At 44.7% G+C, this 27525-nt stretch overlaps 1 protein-coding gene across 2 annotated transcripts in view; it reads left to right on the top strand.

The window, feature by feature from the left end:
• The first annotated feature begins 298 nt into the window (after nucleotides 1–298).
• Nucleotides 299–27525, top strand: part of FSCN2 (fascin actin-bundling protein 2, retinal) — a 36808-nt gene continuing 9581 nt past the window's right edge. For both annotated transcript variants that reach the window (XM_033961268.1, XM_033961269.1), the window contains exon 1: nucleotides 299–1121. In XM_033961268.1, coding sequence (XP_033817159.1) covers nucleotides 299–1121 — 823 coding nt within the window. The remainder of the gene's footprint in view (nucleotides 1122–27525) is intronic.

The following is a 27525-nucleotide window of genomic DNA, read 5'->3' on the forward strand; positions in this document are numbered from 1 at the left end:
GAGCTGGGAATTCTCCTCTTGAATGTAGCAATATAATGAGCCAGAGAGGCTCTAAAGCTCTCTGTCTGGAGGGAAAGGCTACTAACACTTTCATGGTTTGCAGATTAAATGACAGCAGTCGGTGCTGTCAAACGCAAAGGTCCGAGGAACTGGATCAGCGCTCCATCACTAGGCACTGAAACGAGCTGCTTCTGAGCTAATCCATTGTACTTCAGATCTCCCAAGATTGCCAGCAGAGTGCTGAGGAAACATCTCCTCCTCCCCTCAGGTCAGAAGGTGCATTCCTTTCAAGTCAAAAATGCCAATCAATGGAATACACCAAGTTTTGAAGATTCAGTTTGGCTTAATCAACTATGATAATAGATACCTGACTGCTGAAGTCTTTGGCTTCAAGGTCTATGCTTCTGCTGTAAGTCTGAAGAAGAAACAGATATGGACCTTACAGCAGGATGAAGTAGATAGCTCCGTGGTCTTCCTGAAAAGCCACTTAGGACGATACCTGACTGCTGATAAAGATGGCAAGGTATCTTGTGAGGCTGAGAAACCAGATGGAGACTGCAGGTTTGTGATCATTGCACAGTCCGACGGGAGATGGGCCCTACAATCAGAACCCCACAAACGCTTCTTTGGAGGATCAGAAGACAGACTCTCCTGCTTTGCCCAAACCATCACTGAGTTAGAGCTCTGGACCGTACACTTAGCCATCCACCCTCAAGCCAATCTCCTGAGTGTCAGCAGGAGACGATATGCACACCTGAGTGCCCAAGAAGATGAGATCGCCATGGACAGCAACATTCCATGGGGAGTAGATTCTCTCATTACCCTGATCTTCCACGACAAAAAGTATTGCTTAAAAACTTCTGACAACAGGTATTTGAGGAACGATGGGAAGCTGGTTAGGGGAGCAGATACTGGGACTGGCTATACTCTGGAGTTCAAAGAAGGAAAACTAGCCTTTAAAGATTGTGATGGGAAGTACTTGAGTCCTATAGGACCTACAGGAACCCTAAAATCAGGGAGGAGCTCCAAACCTGGCAAGGATGAGCTTTTTGACCTCGAGGAGAGTCACCCTCAGGTGGTTTTTGTGGCTTCGAATAACAGATACGTCTCCATCAGGCAAGGTAAAGGATCAGTGATCTTGTAATATTGGTTAGGAAAAATAGAAGTTACCCAGATTGACACAGATTTCAGATAAAGCGGTCAAGTTTACAGTACAGACACTGAAAAGCAGCTACTAATTAAACAGTGGATATTGCATTGTAAACGGAGGGGTAAATATTCAGCCGGGAGTGGTTGGTGGTCATGCTGGGCCATATCTAAGCATTGGTTAAATATCTGCTATGTGTGGCTGGTTATTGCTTCTGTGGTTAAGTGCGATACCTAGTACTGTATGTGATTGCCTTAGTTAAACCGAACAGTGCTAGGACTGTGTTTTATGTGGTCTGATTTGTTCAGACAGGCGATTACTGCTGAGTATCAGCACTATAACCACATAAGTGCCAACTCCGTCCCCGGACCACACACAAAATTGCCAGCTATGGCAAACCAGTTAAGTCTGGCTGACTATCAGCCTCTCCTGCCAGTTAAATTGCTTTGAATATTGACCCAATAGTGGATTAACCCAGTCTGGCTTGAGATAGCTTAATACAGGGAAGTAGATTCTTCATGCTTCCTTTCCCCTTCTTCCTACTCCCGCCCTTTCTCATTGATGCATGCTAGCTGTTAATATGATAAAAACCCCAGTGTAGCTTCACTGGTAACAATGTCATAGGCTAATATTTGTTGAGAGATAAAGATCTTATTTGTCAAGGAACGCTGGCAAGATGGTTGCATTAAGAACTCCTCTTTGTTCCTTCATTCTGCAGTGTGAAGCTCACTTACCTGGACACGTGCTGCAAACGCACACATGCACACACCCGGGTGAACTTACAGCTACCCAAACAATGCAAGAAGCAGGTGACAGAGGAGCCTTTGCAAGGCTGACCTCAGTAGCCCCGTTGCTGTGGGGACCTGCTCTTGGAACCCAGGCTGGGCTTAGGTTTCTAGATGGGATTCATCTGCTGGGAGGGACATTAGACGGAAAGAAGAATGGGAAGTCCCCACGGTGGAGCCCTTGCAGTAGACAAAGGTCTGCTCCTCCTTAGACACACTTCTGCCTGGGTTCAGGCTTGGTTTTGCCTGCAGTTCATTGAGGAAATGTCCTTTTCTATTCCAAAGTCAGTTCTCCAGGGAAGCTGCAGCTCAGAATTGATCCCTTTCGTAGTCTAAGCAGTAGCAGAGATGCTGTTTGCATTAGTGATAAGACTATAGAAATAGCAGAGCAGCTCTAAGGGACATTAGCATTCGCTATCCATAAGTATCAAATAGGATGTGCAGCATTTAGCACATGTTAAGCTTTAGTAAAAGGGCCCTTAAATTCTGGGATGCTGCTGCTCAGTGAGAAGAGATGGGAAGGGTGGTGTACAGCATTGAATGCTATTGTACTTTGCTGTGTTGTAAAGCCACCCTGGGTCCTTCTTCAGGAGGATGACATATGCATTCATGATGTCGTGGAATGTAATTTGATGAACTTGAACAGAACCGTCAGGGGACTCAGTACCAGAACAGTGAAAGGCTGTACAGAAGGTTGAAGAAGCCTACTGGCGCTGAAAATTCATTTAAATATCCCTCTGGCATATGGCTCATCTACCAGCATCCTGCAGGGTAACCCAAGGAATCTGATACCAAGATCAAATGTGTCAAATAAAGCCTAGTGTAACCTAATCCTACAGATCCACTCTCCACCGTTAACAGACTTTCAAGTTTTTTTCTTGTCAATACAGTAAGCAAATTCTCTGTAAATAGGACCTGCACAAAACTTGTGTGCTATCCCAAGGGAGCACACGGGACGCTTCTGCAGATGGTTCCTTGCTAAGGGCACTAGTGTTGTGTGCTATTCTGCCACTAAAGTAATTAGGAAAAGGGTTTATAAATAGATACAAACCAACAGAACAAAATTCTCTATAAATGTGTGTTTGGCAGACTATAATCACATTTATACCTTATGATACATAGGGGCATTTTCAAAACACAAAAACATCCCAAAATCAGCACTTGGCCATTTTTCTCTGCAAAACGTCCAAGTGCCGATAATCGAAAACAAGGAACTTAGATATTTTGCGGGACAATAGCCCTCCAAAACATCCAACTCGCAAAGGGCATGTTTTGGGCGTGCTGCGGGCCAGGTTAGACTTGGATGTTTTGCTACGATAATCCTAGACGTCCTAGATGGAACTTAGACGTTTCGAACTAGACCTGTTATAGAAGTGTCTAAGTGTCAAAAAGGTACACAAACTGACCAGATGACCACTGGAGGGATTAAGTAATGACCCACACACACACACACTCTCTCTCCCAGTGGTCTCTAAACCCCTCCCACCACCCAAAAAATATGAGCCATAGAGAGTGAGGACCCAGGCCCATAAGCCACTACAATCGCTGCATTCATGGTGAAACATGCACCTACCAAAACCCTACTGTACTGCCATATATGTGCCACCTGCAGCCATAAGGGCTATTGGGGTGGTAGACAGGTGGGTATAGTAAATTTTAGGGGAGTTTTGGAAGGATCACCATAAATTATAAAGGGGTTATGGTGAGATGTATATCCGGAACTCTTTATGTGACGTTCACAGCCATGCCCACTAAGGTATCCCACTGCTGTATTGGCATGTCTATGTGGCCAGTCCATTACAATGGTGCCTCCTCCCCCCCCCTTCTAAATGGTGCTGATGTGGATGCTTCTAACGTGGACACTTCTGTGGTTAAAAATGGTGAATAAAGTTAGATGTCCTATCGACCTAGATGTTTTGACGGCAGAGACGTTCAAGTAGGGGATTTTTGAAAAATCTAAATATTTAGACATCCCGTTCGGAAATTGCTGTTCCTCTGCCTTTGACTTTAGACGATTTGTGGGAAATGTCCAAAGTCGGACTAGATGTCCTATCGAAAATGACCCTCATGGCATTCAAAATAATTCTTTGTGAGTCTGAAAATGTGTTAATCCAACCACCATTCCAAAACAACTAAAAATAATTCAGAATTATGTATCTTTAGCACAGTGGCCCCATCATAGTGTCTTCAGTATAATTTGTAGGAAATCAGTAGTCATAGTTGCAAGTTTATTAAAAAAAATTTTAGACCGCTTATTCAGATTTCTAAGCGTTTTACAATATAAAATTACATAAAAGCACATAAAAACAAGGGATGCTAGATAACATCCAAACATAACAGAAGGTTTTGATGTAACGTACAAAACTACTTCAAACATTAGGGTAGTGGGGAAGAACTACAATTATTATAGAAAAGGAGCAACATCAAAGGGAAAGACAATAGGTTAGGGTAAAAAGCAGTTATTTTAAGAGGACAGTTGTTATCCAAAAGCGTCTTGGAACAAGAATGTTTTTAGTTTTGCTTTAAATTGTTTTAAATCAGATTCACAGCGCAAGTGGTTAGGCAGCGAATTCCATAGGGTAGGGGCAGTAACCGCAAAGTTATTGGAACGCAACATATTTATCGATTTTAAAGAGGGTATGACAAGGAGATTCTGAGAAACATGATGGCAGATAAAGGCCAAATGGCCCATCCAGTCTGCCCATCCGCAGTAACCATTATCTCTTCCTATCTCTAAGAGATCCCACGTGACTATCCCAGGCTTTCTTGGATTCAGACAGTTCTGTCTCCACCACGAGACTGTTCCACGCATCTACCACCCTTCCTCTTATCTTCAACCTATGCCTTCTCATTCCAGAGCTTCCTTTCAAATGAAAGAGACTCGACTCATGCGCACTTACGTCATGTAGGTATTTCAACATCTCTATCATATCTCCCCTCTCCTGCCTTTCCTTTGAGATCTTTAAGTCTGTCCCCATACAGCTTATGACAAAGACCATGCACCATTTCAGTAGCCTTCTTCTGGACCGACTCCATCCTTTTTATATCTTTTTGAAGGTGCGGCCTCCGGAATTGTACACAGTCTAGTCCAGTGGTTCTCAACCTTGTCCTGGAGGACCACTAGGCCAGTCGGGTTTTCAGACTAGCCCTAATGAATATGCATGAGAGAGATTTACATATAATGGAGGTGACAGGCATACAAATCTGCTCCATGCATATTCATTAGAGCTATCCTGAAAACCCGATTGGCCTGGTGGTCCTCCAGGACAGGGTTGGGAACCACTGATCTAGTCCAATCATAATGTCTTCAATCTGGCATGCAAAAAGCCAATACAGCATCATCATGTGTTGATCTCTGCTTCAGGTCTCTTGTTTGACCAAAGGTCATTTTCATCTCAGGCTTAGATTCTTCCGCTCTAATTATTCACCAAAATGACGACTACTACTACTATTTATTATTCCTATAGCTCTACCAGATGCACGCAGCACTGTCCATTAAACACCGAAGAGACAATATCCTTGTTTCCCCAACAGCTGAAACAGAACACAAGCAATTAGCAAGCCATGTTTAGACTATGCAATCGACTTACAGCCTTCCCAGATTATGTAAGCATGGGCCAGTCAAGAAAAAAACTGCAGACAGTGTATAAGATGCAGGCTAAGTTTATTATACCAGATATTTCATGCTGTTACTAATGTCACCTTTTTACAAACCAGGGGACCCAACACGGTCCGTGTTTCGGAAAACACGCCTTCCTCAGGGGTCCATGGTTGATAAGGTTTAAAACGACCCGCAATTAAAATGATCACGAGCCGACAGTGCAACGCAAAAATGGATGCCGAAGCGAAACTGGGTCAGTCTGGAGACGGGGACAAAATGTGAGGTTATCAAATTTGCTGATTACACCAAACTCTACAGCAGGGTTAGAAACACGGAAGACTGTGAAGACCTGCAAAGGGACCTAACGAGACTGGAAGACTGGGCAAACAAGTGGCAAATGAGTTTTAACGTACAGAAATGCAAGGCCATGCATGTAGGGAAAAAGAACCCGATGTTCAGCTACAAAATGGGGGGAACACTGCTAGGGGTGAGTAACCTTGAAAGGGACCTGGGGGTGATGGTAGACACATCACTGAAACCATCGGCACAGTGTGCGACAGCCTCAAAGAAAGCAAACAGAATGCTGGGCATCATCAAAAAGGGTATCACAACCAGGACGAAAGAAGTCATTATGCCGCTATATCGCGCAATGGTGCGCCCGCACCTGGAGTACTGTGTGTAGTACTGGGCGCCGTACCACAAGAAGGACATGGCGGTACTCGAGGGAGTGCAGAGGAGGGCGACTAAACTGATAAAAGGTATGGAAAATTTTTCATACGCTGACAGGTTAAAAATGCTGGGTCTGTTCTCCCTAGAGAAGAGGAGACTTAGAGGGGACATGATAGAAACCTTCAAAATCCTAAAGGGCATAGAGAAAGTAAATAAGGACAGATTCTTCAAACTATGGGGAGCCACAAACACTAGGGGTCACTCGAAGAAATTGAAAGGGGACAGGTTTAGAACAAATGCTAGGAAGTTCTTTTTTACCCAGAGGGTGGTGGACACATGGAACGCACTTCCAGAGGATGTGATAGGCCAGAACTCTGTACAAGGGTTCAAGGAGGGTTTGGATAGGTTCCTGGAGGATAAGGGGATAGAGGGGTACAGATAGAACTTGAGGTAGGTTGTAGAGGTGTTCATAAACCACTTCACAGGTCGTGGACCTGATGGGCCGCCGCGGGTGCGGACCGCTGGGCGAGATGGACCTCTGGTCTGACCCAGTGGAGGCAACTTCTTATGTTCTTATGTTCCATCTGAGACCTTTTGAATGAAGCAGCTTGTGATTTGTGATTGTTAATCTTGTTTGGGAACCAAACTATTCAGAATTTGGATATTTCTGCTTCTCTTTTGGCAACATCAAACCTAGAAAGGAGTTCAATTAACACAAGTATGAAACCAATGAGCAGCTTGTACATTTGCACATTTTTCCATTCCTAACCCAATCAGCAAAGAGGGCACGTTCTTTCTGAAAAAGTACGCACTATACCCTGTCCAAAATTGCTCGCAATCGTGAGATCTGCACGCAATTAAATTAGTTAACGAGCCATTAGTGATCAATAGTTGGCCATTAACAATCAACTATTGGCATTTAATGGCTCTAATTTGGATGTGCGTGCCATAACCCTTTTGCACACAACCCCAAAAAGGGTGTGTTTATAGGAGGGACATGGGCGCTTCAGAGGCGTTAGAATCTGGGAGCTGCACACCAGGATTTATACCAGGTTCAGTACCAGAGTTATACACTAAGGGGCTCATAATCGAAAAGAAAATACATCTAAAAACCCGCCTAAATCAGCATTTGGACGATCATAAAAACAGGTCATACAAGTACCAATAATCAAAATGGATTTTAGACATATCTAAAAGCAGCTTAGGCCTTTTGACTGCCACTGTGTGCCCAGAGTGAAAAGGGACATTTTTCGAGGAGTGGTTAGGGCGGAATGTGAGCCGACCTAGACTTAGTTGTCCGGCAGCGATAATTGAAAGTTTAACAGGTTACCTGGACGGAACTTATACATTTTGACTTAGACTAAGTCAAAACAGGTATAAGTTCCGGATCGGGCTGCTGAGCTGATCACGGCTGCTGCTATCAGCTCAGCGGCCCAGGCAATCCGCCCTGTAACAATTGCGGCAGGAGGGATGCCCAGTCCCTCCTGCTGGAACCTGCCGCAACCCCCGCAAGCATCAAGGCAGGAAGGATGCCCAATCCCTCCTGCCTGAACTGCCGCAAACCCCTCCAAAGTTTGCCGACAGGAGCGATGCCCAGTCCCTCATGCCCAAACCCGCTGTAACACTTCCCCCCCCCCCCCGCAAGCCAGCAGGAGGAATGTCCAGCAGTCCCTCCTGCTGGACACCTCCGCATCCTTCGCCGGCAGGAGAAATGCCCAATCTCTCCTGCTGACATCTCTCCCCCCCCCCAAAGTTCAACGGCAGGAGGAATGCCCAGTCCCTCCCCCCAATGGTAGCCCACCCCCACAAAAGATAAGAATCGACTTTGTGGGGTTTCTTCTGGTCATTTTCTTTTGATAACGCCTTGCAGTCACTCGAGATGTGCTATAGCAGTCTCAGTGAAAACCCTTAGGGGGCTGAGAAACTCCTGTAGCAATAACAATGACTTTTGTTTCCTTGGCTGGGCTGATATAAGGGCTCAGAGCCCACACTGAACTTCAATGAATAATATTGCCTGGCGGTCAGTGCCTTGACTGAAATATAATAATAATAATAATAATTTTATTTTTATATACCGCCATACCCAGGGAGTTCTAGGCGGTTCACAGCAGTTAAATGTAATACAAACAATGCAATTGAAATTGAAGAACATAACAAAGCAATCATAGTCAAACAAGTTATACGTCTACAATTTAAGTGAAGGAAAAAAAAGTACATACAAACCAATAGGGGGGAGCAACAATCTTAAAGAATGGGAAGGGATAATGATGGAGAACGTTAAGGATTTGGTCTGTTGAAAAGTTGAGTTTTAATCTGTTTTCTAAAATTGAGATAAGAAGAGGCATCAAGCACAATTTGGATGAGCCATGAGTTTCGTTTGGCCGCTTGAAAAGAGAAGGTTTTTTCGAAGAATCTTTTAAGATGACACGATTTCAGTGAGGGAAAAGCGAACAGATTTATTCTGCGGGAGCTCTTATTGTTGTAATTCAGGTTGAAGTATGGGTAAAGATAATCCGGTGACAGACCAAATATTGTTTTGTAGCAGATGCATGAGAACCTAAATAGAACTCTGGATTCGAACAGCAGCCAGTTCAACTTGTGGTAGAAAGGGGTTATGTGTTCCCACTTCTTCAAGCCAAAGATGAGACAGACGGCAGTGTTTTGGACCAACCTCAACTTCTTGGAGATTTTCTTGAAGGCGCCTAAGTATATGATGTTACAGTAGTCCAGAATACTCAGAATAGCAGATTGTACCAACAGGCGAAAGGAGGCGTCATCAAAGTATTCCAAAGCACCGAGATACTCTTCTTAAATACTAGGTCAGAGTGTTTCTCCAGAGTGAGATGCTTGTCTAAGGTGACTCCTAGTGTTTTTAAGGATTGCTCAATACAGTAATCCAGCCCATTTACATGTAGTGTAGTTTCCTTGATTTTGTCATTTGGGTCTGCCAAGAAAAATTTAGTTTTTTCTGAATTTAGCTTTAATCTAAACGCTGACATCCAGAGTTCAACCTGATTTAGAATGAATGATATGGAATTTAGCAGCTCAGATGTAAAGCAGGATAGTGGAATGACTATGGTGATGTTGTCTGCGTAGATGAAGAATTTGAGCTTTAGATTCTGCAAGAGGTTTCCTAGGGAGGCAAGGTAGATGTTAAACAGGGTGGTGGACAGGGGGGAGCCCTGTGGGACCCCACAAGGGTTGTCACAACCGTAGGAGATAGTATTGTCCTTAAACATCTTATAGGATCTATTTCCCAGAAATCCTTGGAACCAGTTGAGAACATGGCCTGAGATTCCAACAGATGTTAAACAGTCCAGCAGAATAGCATGGTCAACCAAGTCAAATGCACTACTCAGATCAAGTTGCAATATCAGAGCACATGAGTCTTGGCTGAAAAGTAGGTGAAGGTAATCAAACAGAGAAGCTATAATTGTTTCAGTACTGTGACTTGACCGGAAGCCGGATTGGTTGTCATGTAAGATGTTGTGTTTCTCCAAATATGTGGTGAGCTCGGAATTTACCACCCCTTCTGCTATTTTGGTTGCCAGAGGGATTTTGGCGATAGGTCTGAAGTTAGATGCGATGTTAGATGGTTCTTTTGCATTTTTTTAAATTGGTGTAATCATTATGTGGCCTTGATCCACTGGGAACTTCCCTGAGGATAGTAGAAAATTTACCCAAGTCAGCATCTTGGCCTTAAAATTGACTGGGGCAGATTTCATGACATTTGGAGGACAGGGATCCAATCTGCAGTGGGAATTAACATACTTATTGTAGTATTTACTAAAAGTTTGCCAGTCAATGGTTGAGAATTTATTCCAGAACAGATCAGCTCTGGAATCGTCTAAATCTTGCAGAATGGGGTAGCACCAGTGGTGCTTGGCTGGGGTGGTTAGCGAAGATCTTAATTTTTGTATTTTGCAGTTAGAGTAGGTTCTTCGGGAGTGTCAGTGAATGTTTCTAAATTGTATAAATCGTTTACCAACTTAAAAAGGCTGCTACTATTGGTTGAAACTTTGCTTCAAGTGGAGATCTAGCCAGTGACGGCCAGTTAAAGTCCAGTAAGTAAATGCTGTTAATGACTGGACATGTGCCAAGTCCCAGGTCCATCTAGGAAAGAAGCATGATTTATTTGGTTCGTTTTATATCCTGTCCGTCCTCCCCAACAAGCTCAGAACAGATTACAAGGTTGACATACATAGTTCATAGACATCCCATCTCCTCCTTGGCCCCTTTCCCCCTTCTCAAGGTTGCAAATTTAGGTAAAGCGCCTGAGGAGCATAAGGGATGACGAGGCCTTCATCGACGAAGCCATCCTGGAACTGTCACACATCACAGAGAGAACCCACGACAGGTCCATCCTCGACACGCCCATACCTACAGCACTAAACACAACGATTGGAGTACAGGAGATGATTGGAGATGCTGGTCCCTGGCAACTAGTAACCTCCTCTACGGGCAAGCGAAATAAACCCACCTCATTCTCACTCTCTTCTTCTTCTTCTTTTTCTCTTCAACAGGATAACCGTTCATCATTACCACAGCTAACCCTAAGAAATAGATTTCAGATCTTACAGGATGGAACCACCGAGGAAATAGCAGAAGAGGCTCATGAGGATACCCAGCTCACAACGTCAGATCCAGAGCACGCAGACCGGCCCCCTCGGAAGGAACGAAGAGTGGTAGTCATTGGTGACTCCATGCTAAGGGGCACCGAGGGACCAATTTGCAGGCCTAATTTGCAGTCAAGAGAGGTCTGCTGTCTCCCTGGAGCCAGGATCCAGGATATTACCACTAACCTAGACAAAATTCTAAAACCTAATGATTATTTTCCCATGTTTCTCATCCATGTAGGCACAAACGACACTACTAGGAATGCCACAGAGAACATCCCCAGAGATTTTGGAGCGCTGGGAAGGAAGTTGAAGCAGATAGGTGCACAGGTGGTCTTTTCGTCAATTCTTCCAGTAAGAAACAAAGGCAGAGCTAGAGAAGAGCGTATTCAACGGACTAACAAATGGCTCAGAGAATGGTGCATAGAAATGAACTTTGGATTCCTAAACCACGGCGAGACGCTCCAAGGACTACAAGGACCAGACGGGCTCCACCTAACCAGAAGAGGTAGAAACGTATTTGGACATCGATTGGCCCGCCTACTACATAGGGCTTTAAACTAGGTAAGTTGGGGGAGGGTACATACTTATATTCCAGAGCAGTAAGAAACCACCCTGAGGAGGCAAGTCGCACTCACACTACTAAGTCTAAGGTAAGTACCAATGATATCCACAATAATTCAGGGAGAAATATCACTGATATTTTAGGAGCCACACTAACTCACAAAGTAAACTCTGCACAGATATGGAGGGCTATGTATGTTAATGCACACAGCTTGGGCAATAAAATTCCAGAATTAGAGAATGAGATAACAAACGCCGATCTTGACGTGATAGCGATATCCGAAACCTGGTTCACGGAATCGCAAGGGTGGGATATGGTTATACCAGGGTACAACCTACTTCGTTGCGACTGAGTGGGTAAATTGGGAGGAGGAGTAGCACTATGCACTAAGGAAAGTATCAAAACCACCAGAATCACAGATGTTAGATACACTGGGGAATCCCTCTGGGTGAACCTGGCCAGAGGGAATGAAAAATGCCTATACCTTGGTGTGATATATAGACCTCCCAGACAACAAGAGGACAAAGACATGGAATTAATTGAGGACATAGAGAACATTACACTGCGCGGGGACTCAGTAATGCTAGGAGACTTCAACATGCCAGATGCAGATTGGAACACGCTCTTCGCGACTACGGGAAGCAGCAAAAGAATGTTAAACTCCATAAAGGGTGCACGTCTCAAACAATTAGTATTGGAGCCCACCAGGGACCAGGCGTTATTAGACCTGGTTCTCACCAACGGAGATAGCGTCACGGAAGTCTCAGTAGGAGACACACTGGCCTCCAGCGACCATAATATGGTTTGGCTCAACCTCAAGAAAGGTTTCCCAAAAACAAACACAGCAACAAGGGTTCTCAACTTTAGAGGCACAGACTTCAACCGCATGGGAGACTTCGTCCATCAGGAGCTACATAAACAAGCAAAAACTGACAATGTGGAGCATATGTGGTCGTCTCTTAAGTCCATACTACATGAAGCAACAGACCGATACATAAAGACAGTAAGTAAAAGCAGGAGAAACAAAAGACCCCAATGGTTCAGTAAAGAAATTTCAGACCTAGTTAAAAAGAAAAAAGACGCATTTATCGCCTACAAACATCTAGGCAGAGAGGGGGCAAAAGAGGACTATCTAGACATATCCAAAGCTGTCAAAACAGCAGTCAGAGAGGCTAAACTCCGAATGGAGGAAGAGCTAGCACGGAAAATTAAGAAAGGAGATAAATCTTTCTTCAGCTATATTAGTGACAGGAAAAGAAACAAAGATGGGATAGTACGCCTGAAGCAATCGGACGGTAACTTTGCTGAATCAGACTGTGAGAAGGCAGAACTACTAAACCAATACTTCTGTTCAGTGTTCACCCGAGAAGCGCCGGGAGCTGGTCCACAGCTGCAGACAGGAGATAACCGAAAAGACCCGTTTCATGATTTCGAATTTACGCCCAGTAGTGTCTACGGCGAACTTTCAAGACTCAAGGTAAACAAAGCCATGGGGCCGGATAACCTACACCCCAGAATGCTCAGGGAGTTAAGGGAAGTCCTGGCAGAACCATTATCTGTTCTTTTCAATCTTTCCCTAAGCACAGGAAGGGTCCCCTTAGACTGGAAAACCGCCAACGTAATCCCACTCCACAAAAAGGGATGCAGAACAGAGACAGCAAACTACAGACCAGTGAGTCTCACGTCTATAGTGTGTAAACTCATGGAAACACTGATCAAACAGAATATTGACACAATCCTAGACAAAGAAAAACTGCGTGACCCACACCAACACGGGTTCACCCGGGGTAGATCCTGCCAATCTAATCTGATTGGCTTTTTTGACTGGGTTACTAGACAACTGGACGCCGGAGAGTCACTGGACGTGGTATATTTGGACTTCAGTAAAGCATTTGATAGCGTCCCTCATCGAAGATTACTGAACAAGCTAAAATCGATGGGATTAGGAGACATTCTAACTACATGGGTTGGGGATTGGCTGAGCGGTAGACTTCAGAGGGTTGTGGTAAACGGTACCCCATCCGAAGCGTCGGATGTGATCAGTGGAGTGCCGCAGGGATCGGTCCTGGGCCTGATTCTATTCAACTTATTCATAAGAGATATGACGCAAGGACTTAGAGGAAGGGTATCACTGTTCGCCGACGACGCCAAACTTTGCAACATAGTAGGCATAGGCTTATCACCTGATAATATGACACACGACCTACTGCTGCTGGAACAATGGTCAAATACTTGGCAGCTAGGCTTCAATGCTAAAAAATGCAAGATAATGCACTTGGGCAGGAGAAACCCGCGTAGAACTTATGTACTAAATGGTGAGACCTTGGTTAAGACCACAGCGGAACGCGATCTAGGAGTGATCATTAGCGAGGACATGAAGGTCGCCAATCAAGTGGAGAAGGCTTCCTCCAGGGCAAGACAAATGATGGGGTGTATCCACAGAGGTTTCGTCAGCAGGAGACCTGAAGTTATAATGCCGTTGTACAGAGCCATGGTGAGGCCTCACTTAGAGTACTGTGTTCAGTTTTGGAGCTCACACTACCGAAAGGACGTGCTGAGGATCGAGTCGGTTCAGCGAACGGCCACCAGGATGGTCATAGGGCTCAAGGATCTCACATATGAAGAAAGACTAAAGAAATTGCGGCTGTACTCACTTGAGGAAAGAAGAGAACGGGGAGATATGATTGAAACGTATAAGTACATCACGGGACGCATCGAGTCAGAAGATGATATCTTCTGGCTCATGGGACCCTCGACCACCAGAGGGCATCCTCTGAAAATCAGGGGAGGGAAGTTTCATGGCGACCCCAGGAAGTACTTCTTCACCGAAAGAGTGGTGGATCATTGGAATAGACTCCCACCTCAGGTGATAAAGGCCAGCAGCGTGACAGATTTTAAGAAAAAATGGGATACTCACGTGGGATCTTTAAGGGAGTAAATTCAGGGGGGGTGGATACTTGGAATGGGCAGACTTGGTGGGCTATAGCCCTTTTCTGCCGCTTTTTCTATGTTTCTATGACTGCAAAACAGAGCCAGATCTCTCTGTATGGCAGGGCAGAGCTCTGTGGTCGAACCACCGTCAGCCAAAAGGATCAGATTGATAGCCGAGCCTACAACAGCATTACATCCTGTCAGGGGCTCCCAGAGCTCTAGTGCTGGCTTCCAGGAATGCAGCTTGGGTAACATGGTGTGTTAACCCCATTAGTCCACTTTTAAGTTAAATTAAAAGCTAATCAAAAATGTATTTAGTCACATAAAAAAGGTATCATCTAATTTTCTGTGGTTTGTTTTATTTCTAAGACAATAAATGAGAAAATATTGGCAGATATTGGAATATATAAATGAAACATGCGGTAAACACATTCCAGTGGCAAGTTCATGGGGTTAGGTGCAAAACAGGGAGAGAAGGATGACTGATAAGAGGATGACAAAGCAGGGTAAGTTTATGATTTATAATGTGATCTTTGTCAAGTCCAAATATTTCCTGGGTTCTTTTAAAATGTCCTTTCAGCATTCCCACCATCAAGCCACTGCTCTGATCCTGCAAAGTGCTGTCACACTGGTTCTGGAAGAGTTCTCTGGAACATCCATACAATCTGCCTTAGAGATGTCATTTCACACACCAGGCAGAATTACAGGAGGGCTGGGTAAAGTTTGCATTGAGAGTACAATTCTTTTCATTTACTGTACACTAAATTCTCCATTTGTACGGTAATATCTTTGCAGGACTCTCATTTCTGTGTTTACCAAGTTAGAGCAGACTCTTAGAGAATGGTGATGCGGTATGGTCTGTGTGTAGGAGCAGTGTTTGTGGGGCATAGCCCTTGAGCCTTCTTTTTTTATTTTATAGGGATGGATAGTGGTTTGAAATGACTATCGTTCACTAAGAAAAGTGCTCCTTGCCATTAAGAGTGCATACTTTAATTTCACAGCAATAAAAAAACAAAAATGTTTGAGTTACCCACCCCTATTATTTTATGTCTTGTGTGAACACTCCCTTGATCTTTTTAGTTTTTGTCTAATGTGATCTGCCTGAAGTTTATTTGAGTAGTGGAGCACATACTGGGCCCTCAAACTGTTGGGACCAAGGAAAGAGAAGCCCCACAGATCGAGTACGGTATACAAGATTATTCCTCTTTAGAAGGGTCTCTGTGGAAGGGGACATAGGAACCAGCCCTGTGGGTGCTGAGCAGCCTCGAAATTGAGCAAGTTCCTTCATTGTGTCCATGGAGGGGGTCATTTGTATTGTGTTTTTCACCTCCAGTCATTTTGAAATGTTGGCACCTATGGAAGTGGGTATCAGGTACGAGAAACTCTGTGGTTGACTCAAGAAAGGAATAGGTTTGCCCCAGAAACTGAGCAGCCTGTTATCCCAAAAGACTATTGAAAGGGGCTCACAGACATAGTAGAGGAAGAGTGGGTTTGCAGTGTTTAACCAATACTGTACAACCTCAGGAGAGAAAAACTACCTCAAAGCAGAAACTCTTTTACACTTAATTCAGTAAAGAAGGTTGGAGCATTCCATATAAGTCGGAATTATTTTTTGGAAGGACTTCTACACCAGAGCCTCAAAGAGATATCCATTCCTCTCATAGAGAATTTGCTCCCTTGCAGAAGAATGATGGGAGCGAAACAAGGAGAGGACCAAGAAATTATAAGTGTCCTGTGGGCAGTGTTTTGAGATAATTGAGTTACTAGTAAGTTACTTACTTGCAGTAATCAATAAAGTAGTTAACTACTTATTCACTATCCCAGTAACTGTAATTAGTTTTGAAGGAGTTCCCTGGAGCATCCAAACACGCCTCATGGAGTCCTCTAGAGCAGTGGTTCCCAACCCTGTCCTGGAGGACCACCAGGCCAATCGGGTTTTCAGGCTAGCCCTAATGAATCAGATTTGCATGCCTGTCACGTCCATTATATACAAATCTCTCTCATGCATATTCATTAGGGCAAGCCTGAAAACCCGATTGGCCTAGTGGTCCTCCAGGACAGGGTTGGGAAACACTGCTCTAGAGCTTCCTCATGCAGTGTCACAATATGACATGAGGATGTGATTGGTATGATGAAGTTATGCAATGTTGGGGTCGTGTATAAGATGGAGACTTTACCTCTTCATGTACCATAAGGCTTTTACAATTCTTGGATGTGGTGCTGGTAAAGGTGGGGTTACCAGACATCTGGAAAAACCTGGACATGTCTTCTTTTAGAGGACTGTCCAGGCTCCCAGACGGACTTTCCAAAACCCGGGTTTTGGAAAGCCCTGACAAGCTCCGGCCATATCTGGAGGGCCTCTGAACATGCACGGATGACGTCACCCACATCTGCGCATGCTCCAGGTCGTCCAGATACGGATGGAGCTCATCCGGAAGAAGAGAGGAGGCTATGTTGGGGTAGGGCTTGGGGTGGAACTGAGCAGGGGTGGAGGCAGAACTGGGCAGGGCTAGGGCAGAATGGGGTGGGGCTGGAGGTAGAAAAGGGCGGGGTCATGTGTCCAGGGTTTCCCGGAGAAAAATATGGTAACCCTAGGTAAAGGAAAAGCAATTAGTTACTCTAATCAGTAATCAATTACTTTCCTAAAATTTTAGCACTTATTTGGCCTTGTTTTAAGGAGCAGGTTTTGGTGCTGTAAGCTATATAGTGTATTGCATTGTGGTTTGTTGAGGTACTGAAGGGAATAGACTTAGTAGATAAAGACAGGTTGTTCACCCTCTCCAAGGTAGGGAGAACGAGAGGGCACTCTCTAAAGTTGAAAGGGGACAGATTCCGTACAAACGTAAGGAAGTTCTTCTTCACCCAGAGAGTGGTAGGAAACTGGAACGCTCTTCCGGAGGCTGTTATAGGGGAAAACACCCTCCAGGGACTCAAGACAAAGTAGATAAAGACAGACTGTTCACCCTCTCCAAGGTAGAGAGAACGAGAGGGCACTCTCTAAAGTTAAAAGGGGATAGATTCCGTACAAACGTAAGGAAGTTCTTCTTCACCCAGAGAGTGGTAGGAAACTGGAACGCTCTTCCGGAGGCTGTTATAGGGGAAAACACCCTCCAGGGATTCAAGACAAAGTTAGACAAGTTCCTGCTGAACAAGAATGTACGCAGGTAAGGCTAGATTCAGGGCACTGGTCTTTGACCTGGGGGCCGCCGTGTGAGCGGACTGCTGGGCACAATGGACCACTGGTCTGACCCAGCAGCGGTGATTCTTATGTTAATTATGTCTGTATTGCTGTCACCCGCATAGATGCTGGATACGTGGGCTACAAGTGTTTAAAATAAATAAATAAAAGAGTAATGCAATTACTGTAACTAATTAAGCTGAGAAGTAAGCAGTGACTGTACTTAATGACTTTTGAAGAGTAATAACACTGCCTGTGGAGTCCTGGTGTGCAAATCCAGCCATGCACAGACCACTCTGTCATTGCACATGTTCATAATATGGTATATCATATTTGACTGGGAAAATGCCTTTAAGCAGGGCTGCTTCCTCTTTCACCCTCTCTTCATCCCAACTTCTACAGTCAGCACTTACTAACCCTTGTCTTGTTCCCTCCCTGTGATTCTGCAGGGTAGAAGCCTGCCATGGCTTGGGGCTAATAACCCCTCTGCACCCCCAGCAGTGAAGCTAGCGTCTGGCTTATAAATGTGTTCAATTTGCTGATCAGATGGAAGCAACAGCAATCCAGCTAAGTGGTTGAATTAGGCCCAAAGGTCAGGGGAAGGAGGATGGGAAGTGCAGCAGGAGAGACATTTCTAGATCATCTGTGCATGCAAAGCAAATAATGAGGGGAAGCCTGAAGTGTAAGCAGGGGATTAGCATCTTCGGCCTGCCTGAGGAGTTTCATTAGACCTGCTGCAGCCCCCGCTTCCCCCACTTTTTGCAGACACGTCAAGTTTCCTTTTTCCTTAACTTCCCCAATGTACCAACATACCAGAGCCAGCTATAAAGCAGGACTACCATGACTAGGGTTACCAGATTGTACTCCTGTAAAATCCGGATCCTTAGCCCCGCCCCCAGGGCCACCCAGTCTCACCCCATTACGCCCAAGTCACATCTCGTTCCGCCCCAGCCCTGCCCCCCCTCAACCTGTTCTCATCCTCTGGAGCGCATGGGAAGGGCATCTGCGGATGCAATGCGATGATGTCACATGCATGCACATGACATCACCCTATTGCATCCATGCATGCACAGATGCCCTCCCGACACGATCCCGAGGTGGAAGCTTTTCAAAACCCAGGCAAAGTGCCAGGTTTTGAAAAGCTGTCCGGTTAAATACAGACATCTGGAAACCCTCAAAGGTCTGATGCCATCCCAGTTTTGCCCCATTGCTTGTGGGGAGTTGTAGTTCTTAGGGCAAGGTTCTCTGCAGATTTTAGCAGTTCTGGGTTTGCATGCCAAGGATACCGAGCACTTGAGCAGGATCTAATCCAGGGGGACAAGGTTTAGCCCCAGTAGCCTGCTGTTAGGACAATCAGTACTGCTCTACATTACCCCAGAAATTTCCATGTGCTAATTGCAATTACAAACAGGGATTGGGACTTCTATACTACCTTTATGTAGTTTTACAACCACACTCAAAGCAGGGCAGTGGGGGATTAAGTGACTTCCCAGGGTCACAAGGAGTAGAGTAGGGTTTGAACCTACAATTTTAGGGTGCTGAGGCTGTAGCTCTAACCACTGCACCACACTCTCCTCCAATACAGTATCAGAAGTGAGCCAAGTATAGAACAATGAAGCCATTGTGACATCACTGATGAGGTTGGCTCTTATTGGTGGAATGAGGCATTATGACATCAGGGAAAGGGGTTGGGACTTGGATACCACATTTTTGTAGTTTTCCATACAGGTACTTCAAGCATTTTCCCTGTCTGTCCCAGTAAGCTCACAGTCTATCTAATGTATCTGGGACAATGGAGGATTAAGTGACTTGCCAGGGTCACAGGGTGCAGCACAGGGTTTGAAACCACAAACTCAGGGTGCTGAGGCTGTAGTTCTAACCACTAATCCACATTCCTCCTCCAAACAGCTTGTAGTATTAAGGTTGGAGCTGGTATTGGTTCCCCTAAGTCAGATGTTCTCAACACGCGGTAAGCTTACCCCTAGAGGTACGTGAACCACTGGTAGGGGGTACATGGCACTGTGCGAGTCTCCCACTCCCCTTCCTCCTCAAGATGGAGCCACTATGGTCAGTTGTCACTGCCGCTGCCAGGGATCCCATGTGTTTACCTCTGCAGGCCTCCTGCCTGCCATCCAGCCACATGCCCTCCTCCACAAAGCCATGTGCACACTCCCAGTACACCACCAAAGCTGACCCAGAAACCTTCCCTTCAACGTCAGAGCTGACATTAGAGGGAAGGCTTCCGGATCAGCCATGTGCAGCATGCAAGAGCCGTGGCCCTGAAAAGAAGCAAGAGCAGCTGAAGGAAGGAAGGAGCAGCCCACCTGGACAGTCCTGAAGGGCACGAGAGATTATGTTGGGACAAGTAAGGGAGAGAGGGGACATGAACGTGGTACAAAGGAAGAAAAGATGGGGTGGATTGAAGGAGCGCATTGGGACTTGAGAGGGGCACAAATCTGGGACAAAGACTGGCAGGAAGGAGGGAGGGGGACATGAACTTGGGACACAGAAAGGAGGGAGGAAGAGGGCATGAACTTGGGACATAGGAGAGAGAGAGGGAGTAGAAAGGGAGAATTGTTGGGCACGAGTGTGAGTGAGATGGAAAGAGATGGTACACATGGGGAAAGGAAAAAAGGAAAATTGTTGGGCATAGAGAGAGAGGAGTGAGGTAGAGATGCATGGGGAAGAGAAGAATGAGAGGGAGAAATGTTGGATATGGTGGTGGAGAGGGAACAGAGGGACAGATTGAAGGTGATGCAAGGGGAAGGAATGTTGGACATGGTTATGGAGAGAGAGATATGTGGCATGGTGCTGGAGAGAGGTGATAGAAGGAGAAATATTGGGCATGGGGCTGGTGGGCAGAGCAAAAGATGCTGCACATGGCCCAGTGGATGAGAGAGGGAGAAATGTTGGATGTGGCAGTAGAGGGGGTGGGAGAGATACACCCTGGATCCTTTCTCTCTCTTTACCCTCTCCCTTTGCAACAAGGGATGGAATGAGAAAAAGAGAGATGGTGAACAGTGAGAGAGAGAGTGACATGTTGCACACAGGGGTGGAGGAGAGAGGAAGAAATGCTGTGCAGGAGTGAGGAGAAGAAAAAGGTAAAATGTCCAGGATAGAAGGGAGTGAGGATGCTATATATTGGGAGGGAGGGAAGAGAAAAATGCTGGTCCATGGTAGGAGGAACCAATGGACAGCAAGTGTTTGAAGAAGAATTTGAGGAGGGTGGGAAGGAGGGATGTCACACTCGAGGGAAGGGGCGAGGAGAGAGAGAAAGCATGCAGGAGGCAGAAAGTATTGGACTCATGGAGAGAGAGAGGAAGAGATGTTGGATGGGGAGGGCAGGAAGGAGAAATGTCACAGGAGAAGGGGGAGAGGGCAAAGTGAAAACTTGGACTCACGGAGTGCCAGATAGATTTTGATTGGGGAAGGGAATGAGGTCTGGAGAGGAAGTGTGCAGGAGGCAGAGAGAAAGAAATATTGAACTGGTGGAGGGAAAGGAGGGAGAAATGGTGGCCTGGAAGGGAGGCAGAAAGGAGGGGAGATATTGGACTTCAGAAGGCAGAAGGAAGGAATATTACACTGGGGAGGAGAGATGACTCAAGCAAGGGAGAGATGGCAGATCTGGAGAAGGGTGATGGAAAGAGGGAAAGAGATGTAAGACCACTGGAAGGGAAAGGGAAGGAGAGAGAAATGCTAGACCAGAGAATGGAAGGGAAGGAGGGGAGAGAGGGAGATGCCAGACTGTGGGAAGGAGAGAAGAGAAATGCCAGACTGAGGGAAGGGAGGAAAGGAAGGAGAGAGATGTAGGACCACAGAAAGGGGGAGGGAAGGAGAGAGAGATGCCAGAGCATGGGAGAGGAGAGAGATAGGAAGGGAAGACATGGAAAATTAGAATTTGAGAAGAAAGCAGAAAAACTGAAAAAGTTAAATGTTAAAAGTTAAAATGCCAAATATGGATGTAGGGCAGAAAGTGAAGAAGGAAAAAAATATCCAAATGAATAAGAAGGCCCTGGAAACACAGTTAAGAGCAGAGACAGAAGGAAATGCAACCAGAGACTGGGAAAGGATGATTAGGGAAAAAAAGTCACCAGACAACAAAGGCAGGGAAAATGATTTTAGTTTCAATTTAGTGATCAAAATGTATCAGTTTTGAGAATTTATATCCCCTGTCTATATATCCCAGTATATTTGTCTATTTTTCTGTAGCAGTTTCTGAGGTGACATTGCATATATTTAAAGTCATCTGGTTTTTTTGAAAGAGGTCGAGACAGAATATAAATGATAATTAAAATTTTCTCTCCATACAGTGAGCTTTGTGTAGTTTAATTCTGTGGTTACCATTATATATTGTTAATAAAACTAAATTGTGTGTATGTGAAAAATGAATGGAAGAAATTGCATTACAATTAGTACCATTATTAAGGAGGTGGGGTTTTGGGGCAGAGCTTGGGTGGAGGTACTCAGTTGATGTTTAATAGACTTAGGGGTACTTGGCTTGAAGAAATTGGCTTTAAACCCGCGGGTTAAAACTATGGGCTTGCACTGCGGGGAAGGGCAAGAGAATCGGGGCAGGAGAATCGAGCAGGAGAATTGGGGCAGAGCATGGCGGCAAGAGAGCAGCAGAATTGCGGCAGAAAGTCGAGGCAAAGAGCAGAGAAGAAGGGCAGAGAGCAGGGCGGCAGAAGGCAGGGCAGTTGGAAAGGACCTGAGCGACTGGTCCTCAGTAGTCACTTATTTTTGGATCGGTCAGCCCAGTTGGTGTCCCTCATTTTTTTATTTTTTTTTTTTGTGAATCGCTGCTTGCCTACATTTGAATGCCATTCCTCCTCATTTGCATGTGCGGATCGGAGGATGATCAAGAAAGAGGTTAGTGAATCTGGTCGGAGGAAAATCAGGTTGCAAATTAATTGGTACTCAATCAGTTTGCTTAGTGAATCCAGCCCTTTGTGCTTGTCCAGCTGTTGGGATCTATTGCTTTGTTTTGCTTCTGGCTCCATGTCTCCTACCCCCCACCCCCATCCCTGAAATGCCACCTTAAGCAATCTCATAGCCCTAATGGTTAAAACCAGGTATGCACAATCATTTACTCAATAACAGAAAATTTTTTTATATAATGCATCTTTTTTTTTTTTAAATTATTGTTGTAAATCACACATCACAAGTGTAAACACTTGTTCAAGAAAAACAGAGAAGGTTTCCACCAGGAAAACAGAATAATAAAGAATCTGCTCTTATTCACCAAATAATAATAATAATTTATTTTTATATACCGCCAAAGCCATAAAAGTTTGAAGAGGTTTACAACAAGAAGTGCTGGACAATCAGGGAATAAAACACAATATAAAATCATCAGTACATACATACACTGAAAGTAAGAAAAACAGTAAAACTTTAACTTAAAAATTGATTAAATCATTTTGCCATACAGTGAAAGATTAGAGAAACTGGCCTTTTCTCCCTCGAACAGAGGAGATTGAGAGGGGACATGATCGAAACATTCAAGGTACTGAAGGAAATCGACTTAGTAGATAAGGACAGGTTGTTCACCCTCTCCAAGGTAGGAGAACGAGAGGGCAGTCTCTGAAGTTGAAAGGGGATAGATTCTGTACAAACATAAGGAAGTTCTTCTTCACCCTGAGAGTGGTAGAAAACTGGAACGCTCTTCCAGAGGCTGTTATAGGGGAAAACACCCTCCAATGATTCAAATAGGGGAAAACACCCTCCAGGGATTCAAGACAAAGTTAGACAAGTTCCTGCTGAACTGAAACGTACGCAGGTAAGGCTAGACTCAGTTAGGGCTCAGGTCCTTGACCTAGGGGCCGCCACGTGAGTGTTCTGCTGGGCACAATGGACCACTGGTTTGACCCAGCAGCGCCAATTCTTATGTTTTTACTAATTTTCTAAAGCTGAAGTAGGATGAGGAATGCGTAATGATATTACCCAACCATTCATTCAATTTACCTGCCTGGAAAGCAAGAGTCTTTTATATCGACAGGCCTTTATTGTAGGCGAAGTGAACATGTGAATTCCACGAGTATGCCTGTTAGAACAGTTCAGTTTAAAATGAGAGACCAGATACGTAGGGGCCAACCCAAATATTGATTTAAATCAAAGACGAGAATTTGAACAGAACTCTTGCTTCCAGGGGCAACCAGTGCAATTTTTGATAATAGGGATTTTATATGTTCCAATTTTTTCAAACCAAAAATCAATCTAACAGCCGAGTTTTGAATAACTCAAAGTCGTTGAAGCAAAATAGACTAAGGAAACCCAATATCTTCCTTAGACCACCAAGAGGGAAGGTGAAATAGAAAGAAAGATAGATAAGATAAAGGAAAACCAGACATTTCCCAGCTATCTAATTATCCATTCGCTAACCCATGGTCAACTTCTTTAGGTCCAAAAAAGATCTAAGTTGTTTGGTTTGAAATTAAAAAAGGCATTTCAAGCCAAGATAGGTATCACACGGGGCAAGGATCTGCCAACCGAAAAATGGCTCCCAATCTCTTTGTCTCATCTCAAAACTTCTGTCCTGCGTAGATTTCGTTACATTTGGATATATCCAAATTTGTTGACCACCAAATTGAGTGGCAGAATTCCTAAAATAAAATCTCATTTTGGGGTTCAAATCTTGATCAAAGACGTTATTCACAATCAAAGTAACTTGGTCATTTACTTCTTAAAAGTAACTATCCAATATTGCCAAGATATTATTCAAATTATTCCCTTCTGATTGAGGTTGAACTTGGCCCCAGGAATTTACTTGACCCTAGGACTAGAGCACTATAGTATTCTTTGTAAACCTTATTCAAAGGGGGGAATGGCCTCCGTAAGAATTTTTCAAATGTCCAGAAGAAACTTTTTAAACATGTCTACAGGAGAAATTTAATACCCTGAAGTTCAGTCTTCTATTAAAGATTTCCATTTCTTCAATCTCTATGGATAACCTTTTGACCTTTCATTGACAAGTTCCTTCTCCAGAGATTGAAACAGCAGCTCAGTTTTACTCACAAGCATGGCTATACCTTGAGTACATTTCCGACCTTTACATCTGACCTCCTTATGGCCATTCAGAGAGTTTTGAATGTCACCACCATAGGGGCTGCTAGTTCTTTACAAGCTGTCCCACTGCTTTCCTGCTCAGCTTCCAAATCCAAGGGCGGGGTTTCAGCGCTTCTGGGTCGTAATCCAGCATCTCCCACTGAGGGCCAGATTCTCAAAACTCACCGTGCATTTAACGATGGATGCTAGACCACTCCTAGCCAGTTCAGTGTCCCAAGTATTTTACCGGCCAATTCTCAAATGGCTCACCGTGCTCTTTTCTGTGCTTCATAGCAGCCTCCGACTGTACTATGCAAATGTAGAGCAACGAGGTCATTAATATTAAAACAAGCAGTCCGGGTGATTCTCTATCCTTGTTGCACTACATTTGCATGTAAAAATTTCCAGCAGGGTCTAAGCTTTCAAAGCCTTACTTATAAGGCTCCTCCTAATGCATCTTAGGATGCACCAGGGGAAGGCCCACCATTTTGAAGAGGCAGGCCTACTGGCTGGAAGAAGTGGGCATCCCTCTGGCCTTTCCTCAATGTTAAGGTACAGGGGAGCAGAGTATTGTTGGGGGACCCCGGCAGCCAGCCGGCAGGAGGGAGTGGTCATCCTTCCTGCCGTTCTTCAATGTTAAGGTATGGAGGTAGGTGGGTCCAGGCAGTGGCAACCGAGGTAGAAGGGAGTGGGCATCCCTCCTGCTGATCATGTACAGGTGGGGGGGGGGGGGAACAGTGGCAGGCGAGGGGGAGAGGTTCTTTCCCTCCCGCTGCTCTCCCTGCCAGTCAATCAGCTGAGCCAACAGGACTCGGGGAGACCTGCAGCTCAGTTGATCAGGCCAGAGAGAGCAAGTACCAGGCACAGTTCTTCCTCCCCCCCCCTTTACCTGCAATTCTTTGCACAAATGACATGCATATAATTGGCATGCTGTTATACTGAGAATCGCACGTAAAAGTCAAATCGCTCCCACTATGACCAGTAAATTGATTTGCTGGATTATACTGGTGGATTTTGAGAATGCAGCCCTGAAATAGTATCCCAAGCCTCAACCCTGAATGCTGCTGGACAAGGTGGCATGCTAGTTGCGGGGGGGGGGGGGGCACAGGAGGCAATAGGTCATAAGCTCCTTCATGCAGCCTCTTCACAGGGTATGCTCCATGGCTTGTCAGCTGGAACCCGACAGTGTGACAGTCCAGTGATTGTTGGAGTGTTTGCTGGATCTGGGGCAATGCTATAGCCGGTGGTAACACTTTTCAGCACTTTTTTTCCTTTTAGTATGCGCTTTAGCTAGGGTTACCATATTTTGGGCTGCAAAACCATGGACACATTGCTCCGCCCTATTCTGCCTCTGGCCACGCCCCATTCCATCCCAGCCCTGCCCCATCCCACCTCCAGCCCCAGCCTGTTCTGCCCCCAGAGCCTCCTCTCTTCTTCACCGATGAGCTCCAGCCTGGAGGGCATGGAGCGTGCGCGGATGTGTGTGACGTCATCTGCGCATGCTCAGAGGCCCTCCAGATGCAGTTGGAGCTCGTCAGGGCTTTCCAAAACCCAGACAAACTGCCAGGTTTTGGAAAGTTTGTCCGGGCACCTCTAAAAAGAGGACATGTCTGGGTTTCCCCAGATGTCTGGTAACCCTAGCTATAGCGGTAAGAGAAACATAGTAGATGACGGCAGATAAAGACTCGAATGGTCCATGCAGTCTGCCCAACCTGATTCAATTTAAATTGTTTACATTTTTTCTTCTTAGCTATTTCTGGGCAAGAATCCAAAGCTCTACCCGGTAATGTGCTTGGGTTCCTACGAACGAAAAACGCAATAAGGGAAAAAGAATGCATTTAAAACCTGTTTATTCAGTTGGTTCCTAGTGAATTCCAAAAATCATTTGCCATAGAAAAATATTACTGCAAGAGAAGTTGCGTAAGCCAATTAGTTCAATAAAGATAACCATTTTTAAAAATAACATCAAATAGCCCTATTTACTAAGCAGTTTTCCCATAGACTCAAAATGCAACAGAACTTAGGTTCCTTTTACAAAGCTATGCTGGGGATTCCACACAGCAAAGTCCTTCAGCTCTTATGCTCTTTATCACATTTGTCATGTGGGAATTGCTAGCAGTTGGTAAATAGATCCTAGTAGGTTTAAAATAGCTAATTGCCACATTACCCTGAGAAAATTACCACCACCAACAAAATAAAAAGTAAACTTTTTCCCCAATTAAAAAAGAAATTTATTCCACCCCATCACCGTCTCTGGCTAGGCAAATAAACCATTCAGAATGCCACGCCTGTAATTGCAATACAGCAAATGCAACGAAGCCCATTCAGTTCCTCGAGGCTTTGTACCATTTGCCACATGGGAATTGCCAGCATGATTACTTTAATTTAGTCTATGTTGGGCTACCACAGGCTACCCTAGGGAACATGTTACACCAGGGGTTAAAGCATGAGGAAATAAGCTGCATTAGAGCGAAAGTATTTGGTCAATAGGCTATTAAACAGAGAAAATTTTAGGGGTGATTTTTGATAAGAAATTGAATTTTCATGATTACATCAGTAACATCATTAAAACTACCTTTTATAGATTACGTAAAATTTGATCTATTTCTAAATTTCTATGTTCTAAATCACTCAATATTCTTATTCACTCTTTGGTGATTTCTAAGATCGATTATTGTAATTCTCTCTTCAAGGGAATTGCTTTGAACGAAATAAAGCGTCTTCAAATCATTCAAAATGCTTCCATTAAGCTTATAACCAAATCCCAAAAGTTTGACCACGTAACACCGCTTCTTAAAAAGGCACACTGGCTTCCAGTTATCCATCAAATTACATATAAGCTTTGTTTACTGACTTTCAAATCTCTTTGTAATAAAACCCCAGCATTTATATACAAATTATTAATTCCATACTCTCCAAATAGAGTTTTGAGATCTAATGAACAGAATTTATTGACTATTCCTTCGCTGAAGGTTATTAATACAAGACG

Source organism: Geotrypetes seraphini, chromosome 10, assembly GCF_902459505.1.
Source record: "Geotrypetes seraphini chromosome 10, aGeoSer1.1, whole genome shotgun sequence".
Lineage (NCBI taxonomy): Eukaryota > Metazoa > Chordata > Amphibia > Gymnophiona > Dermophiidae > Geotrypetes > Geotrypetes seraphini.